The sequence below is a fragment of the Moschus berezovskii genome, chromosome 3, assembly GCF_049115385.1.
Source record: "Moschus berezovskii isolate FMDL1 chromosome 3, NW_MosBer_1.0, whole genome shotgun sequence".
NCBI lineage: Eukaryota > Metazoa > Chordata > Mammalia > Artiodactyla > Moschidae > Moschus > Moschus berezovskii.
In genome coordinates this window covers 116,472,700-116,478,226 of record NC_142462.1, presented here as the reverse complement: position 1 = coordinate 116,478,226, position 5,527 = coordinate 116,472,700, and the positions used below count along the sequence as shown (strand labels likewise).

General features: G+C 44.0%; 1 protein-coding gene across 1 annotated transcript; it reads right to left on the bottom strand.

The window, feature by feature from the left end:
* Nucleotides 1-282: 282 nt before the first annotated feature.
* Nucleotides 283-1,188, bottom strand: LOC148778418 (taste receptor type 2 member 134-like). The gene is given in 3 exon segments (XM_088832809.1): nucleotides 283-482; nucleotides 485-618; nucleotides 620-1,188. Coding segments are annotated over 3 exon segments (903 nt in total).
* Between the last annotated feature and the right edge of the window lie 4,339 nt (nucleotides 1,189-5,527).

Sequence of the window (5,527 nt, the reverse complement as noted above, 5' to 3'; positions counted from 1 at the left end):
GACCACCATCACAGTTCTCTGTAAAGATAGTACGGTCTGGAGAATATTATCAGGGCTCCTTGTGTAGAGAGTGAGAGAGGCCTGTGTGGAAATGAGGCCACCATCCTAGACCCAGACGAGAGACTAGGAGCAGTGGAAGGGATGGAAGAAACAGAGAGGGATGGAGAAAGAATTAATGGGACGTAGAAAGAGTGGGGAAAAAAGAGGGAGATGAAAAAGCGTGAAAGACAGCGCCCAAACCTTGTGCATTCTTGCCACTCAGGCCTTTTTCGGTGATAGTAGCTATTGATACCGATAACTGGAGACAAAGTGGTCCTTGTCCAGGGCCCACCAAAGCCTCTTCTTCAGGGTCTTTCTCAGCTTGGGGCTGCTGTGCACCAAGATGCTGGCGTGCAGACAGATGCCCGCGTAGGTCATCACCTCACAGGCCCAGTGCCAGTGTTTCCGGAGGGCTGGGATGCACATAGTGATAACGTAGAGGTAAGGAAGAAGGCAAGTGACTTCAGGACCGTGGTGTGAGCCCGGGTACTGGGATCACGTGGGCTGGGTCTGCGGTCCTGCATCTGCCAGAGGCGCCGGCGTAGTGAGGACATGAGCGAGAGGGTGGACACCAGGAACGAGGAATGGAACCAACGACGTGAGAATTACATGAGGTAGAAAAAAGTGCAAATAGACAGCAAGTATTCTACCAGCCAGGGTGTCGTTTCCACGGGAACTTTGGGCAGCCGTCATCTGGGCAAGAACTGTATTCCCAACAGCCGAGGAGATGACGGTCAGACCAGAAAAGATCAAGGAGCCCAGCAGCAGCTGGGGAACTGACCGAGAAATCCTCCACCTTATCCAGAAGAAGATGGGATGAGAGAAGAGGGAGATCTTCGCACAGTAGAAGACAGCAAGCCAGGCAGTCAGCCAGAAACTGAGGAAGTTGATGAAATCCCAGGGGACGCTGAAATAGTAGATTTTGGAACAAAAGCCAGAGGAGGCCATGAGGTTGTTCAGGAGGGCCATCCCGTGCAGACAGAACTGGGAGGCGGCCAGGCAAGCCACAACCATGTCACCGGTGGGCAGAATCTGGCTTCGCGCCCACTCCCCGCTCAACATGGTAACTATGAAGCCATTCTGCAGCATGGCAGCCAATGACTCCAGGATAAAGAAGAGCTTGAAGATCAACGTGGGCGAGGGGGGCATCTTCTCCAGGTAGGCTCTGCTCAGACTCAGCTTCTACTCCAGGTACATCCACAGGAAAGTACAGTCTCTCTGGCCAAGCCACTCTATTGAGACCAAATTCAGAGGCTCTCTCCTTGGATTCAGGCAAAAGCAGAGCTACCAGCAAACATCATCACCGCACCCCCTCCCCTCCTCCCATACACCCATCACACTCCCATCAGTCCTCCAGGATTTGAAAAGAGGTTCCCTGCAATTGGCATGCAAATCACTCCTAGATCAATGACATCCTGTCTGTTTGCATGACCTGTATTTGCCTGTTTTTTATCAGAGCCAGATGTAGGCAAATGGTAACAGAATAAAGGCTCCAAGGGTGATTGAGAATATTCATATTTTGTGCTTTATTTCTCACTATACTATTTATTTCCTAACTTTTCCTTAAAAGATGTCCTTTTGCTTGTTTCCTTCCCATAACCACAAAACTTCCATGACCCTTCTAAGACCCATCTATTTGCACAAGTCTTGGAACACTAAGAAGAGGCTCCATCTCCCCTCCAGTGACTGCTCTTGCAGCCTAAAATTTCACTGGCAGGCTCCACATTGAAGTTCAAGGAGTCTCGACTCAAAACCTGAGTTTTTCTGATGTGTTAACATCAAATCTGTTAGCCATTAACACTTTAACTTCAATGTGTTTGGAAAATCAAAATCAATCATTTCCTCAGAAGCCTCTGAGGATATGCGAGGAAGTAGATACATCATAATGAGAAGGGAAAGACAGAGGAGGTCAACAGGGAGATGAGATCCAGAGTGGACATCACAGTAAGAGCCAGGGGAGCAAGAGATGGTAGGATGGTCAGGGGAGTGGAGAACAATGCTCAGAATGAGCCCTCAGGGAGAGACGGCTATCTGTAGGACGAACCACACTCGATAACAATGCTGAAGATAATAACAACCAACCTGTTAGAACATCACCTTGCCATTTATAAAGTGGCTTCACACGTTACATTTTGCCACCGCCAGCCACACAAAGGGACATTGGTTCAGATCAGCCAACCCAGGGTCAGGTAACCATTAAAAAAGATAAATGGGTTTCCAGCTAAAGTGGGTCGTAAAAGGCAAGGATGCCTATGCACGTGAAAAACAGACAAACAAAAAGGGGCCAAATGAAAACAGAGAGGAGGGTACAGGACAGCAGAGGTATAAGTGGAGAAGCAGGGAAGATTCTGGAGTCAGGGTCCTTCCGGCCCTGCCTGCCCCGCCCCAAGACAACTTATAGCTAATAGCCTTGCTTCCCACTTTACGTAGTCTCACTCAAGATTCCACCGGGGAGTGGTCTATGTGTAAAAGATTTAAAGTAATTAAAACCATGGTTAATTATTTATAGTGGAGACTTCGGGAAAAAAGAGATTATGGCACTTGCTTGAAGAACTTCTTCATTTTTCTCAGAAGATAATCAAAGAGCAGATCATCCAATCTGATCAATGGTTTTGCAGCACAACTTCAGTGACTTGATTTAGTTCTTTGCTGGTTTTCCTCAAAGACAGCAGCAATGAGTGGCTTCTGCATGTTTCACAACATTTTGGCTCTTCTCTGAGTCCTTTGGTGGAAGGCCAGCTTCATGATGTCATCAAGAAGCAAGTTGAGGCCATGGCACACACACCCTGGTGTGGTCACATGTAACCAAGGGTTCTCTGTGCTTTCTCTCTCAGGCACCCTTCATGTGACTTGCACAGTCATCAAAGCTTATGCTTTGTCAAAAACAGTCTTTCCCAAGACTTCTCCTTTTCTACCTTAAAGACTCTACATAAAGTGAACGCTTTCTCCCATTTCAATACTCTTCTATAAAAAGGTTGAAAGGATACCATTCTTCAGGTTCCTACTCATCCATCTCTCCGTGCTCCACCAGACATATCTTAGAGAGGTCCCATGTCCCCAATAAATGGAATATTGCCTACCACATCAGTGAACAAAGGATGTCACTGTCATCAACGATTAGAGCCACCAATCGATAATGAGCTGGCAAGCCCTGAGAAACTCAGAAAGGAAAAGAATACCTGCCAGCTAGCAGTGATCAGACTGCAGCCACTCCCTACAAGGAGTCCTGAGGAAACTCAGGATATGAAAAACACAGGATACTGGCCCCAGATGGCTGAGGTGTGAATCAAAGGAATGATTTCAGTGAGCCCAGACTTTTGCATCTTCCCATGTATAGAAAAGCATTAAATTCCTTAGCTTGAGATATTTTATTTTCTTTAACAATAACCATTCAATGTTCGAACTACCCACCCTTTGTTGCAAAATGCCTAAATATCCTGCCCCCACCCCTTTCCTCATAGCAGTTCTCTCAGGGGACTTGAGATCCTGCTTTCCACGCTTGAAGTCCTAAAAACTCCCACCGAATTAAGCATAACTCTCAACTTTTAGGTTGCTGTTGTTGTTTAGTCACTCAGTTGTGTCCAACTCTTTATGACCCCATGGACTGCAGCACACCAGGCTTCCCTGTCCATCACTAGGTTGTGAATAATTTTGAACCGACATCCCATTCACGGCCTCCCTCAAAAGAGGCCACAAGTAGAGCAACACTTCAAGTTGTTTTCGAGAACCCTTCCAATACACAAAAGTAAACAAAATACCAAGTGCTTCTCACAAGTTTTGGTCGTGTTTCTCCCTTCTAAAAGTGTCTCATGCTTGCAAATGAAACTTAAACATCCTTTCTTGTAGCACAGTTGTCAATATTTTTTTTAAGATGATGCCTGAATCTTCTGTAAAATGATGCTAGTGTCAAACCAGTAACACTGGAAGGTCAGATTCCAAATGGGTGATTCTGGAAAGATCTATTTGCACTTCTTTCTTTTTGGTGGTCTACACTTGCAAAGGAATTTTTTTGGTTTCTGTTCATTAGCTTATATATTTTTTATTTTTTCTTATTACACTCAAATAGCCATTGAGTCATCTTAGAGACATGGGAAAATACACATTTTATTTGGCAAGTTTTGTAAATCTTGGTATCCTTTCCCCACTGGACCTTTGAATGACTCAGTGTGCAAAAACCCCCATATTCTTCCATAGTTTCATCAGGTAATTGATGGTCTATGCCACAGAAGGGTGGAAAAGGAAGGAAATAGCAATGCTTTTAATGATGAGACTGCACATAAATATGAAGCTAAATCATGCACGGTTTTAATGCTGTTCATACACAATAAGTTCTAATTTTCTGACACTACAGCCTTCCTTTTACTCTTCTATTTAGGGAAATAATTTGGGATAAAACATTGAATCTGATAACAATCCAGTATGAAACAGCATTTTAGCTCTCTGAATGTAATTTGGGAATTTCCAACATCCTCAATTAACAAAAGGTATAAGCAAATTGGGCTTCCCTGATAGTTCAGTTGGTAAAGAATCCACCTGCAATGCAGGAGACCATGGTTCAATTCCTGGGTCAGGAAGATCCACTGGAGAAGGGATAGGCTACTCACTCCAGTATTCTTGGCCTTCCCTTGTGGCTCAGCTGGTAAAGAATCTGCCTGCAATGCGGGAAACCTGGGTTCAATCCCTAGATTGGAAAGATCCCCTGGAAAAGGGAAAGGCTACCCACTCCAGTATTCTGGCCTGGAGAATTCCATGGACTATATAGTCCATGGGGTCGCAAAGAGTCAGACACAACTAAGCGACTTTCACTTTCACATTCATAAGCAAGTTAAACATTGCTTAATATTTAAATAAATTTACACAGTTTCCTTTCAAATAAAAATAACATGTTAAAGTTGTTTTTATGATGATGAGTTTAGCCCACAAGCAGGTAGGTGCAGAGTCCAATTTTATTCCAAGTCAAAAATTTTTGAATATTTCTTTCTGTCTTCCGCCATTTGAACAAATTGGAATCCATACAACTAATCTCTTAAGGAATAAATCAATGCTCCTTCCATACTGCCATAAACTTCACTCAAATGTCTACTGGAGAGAGAGATCATGTTCAACAACTTCTAATCTGTGGTTTACAAGGCATGCCTCCCGTGGGCTTAAGATAGCAGTAAAAGGGGAAAGGAGAAGTGAGAAAGTAGAGGCACAGTTTCTCATTTTGGAGACAGAACTCCACTGGAAAAAAAAAATTTGAAACTACAGTTCTAGATCAAAAGTTACTGAAAGGAAAAAGACAGATGGAGTCAACACATCATCTTTCACTCCCTTCCAAAACTCTTCTAAGTTGACTGTAAGAGAATTGTTAAAAAATTATTTTCAACGCACCAACTCATAATGACAGCACAAACATTTGAGAGGCTGGAAAGAGTGTAGATGGAAGAGTGGTAAAATAGAGCAGAGCTGAGGAAAGTGAACTCTGTGTAGGCAGAAGGAAAAGTCA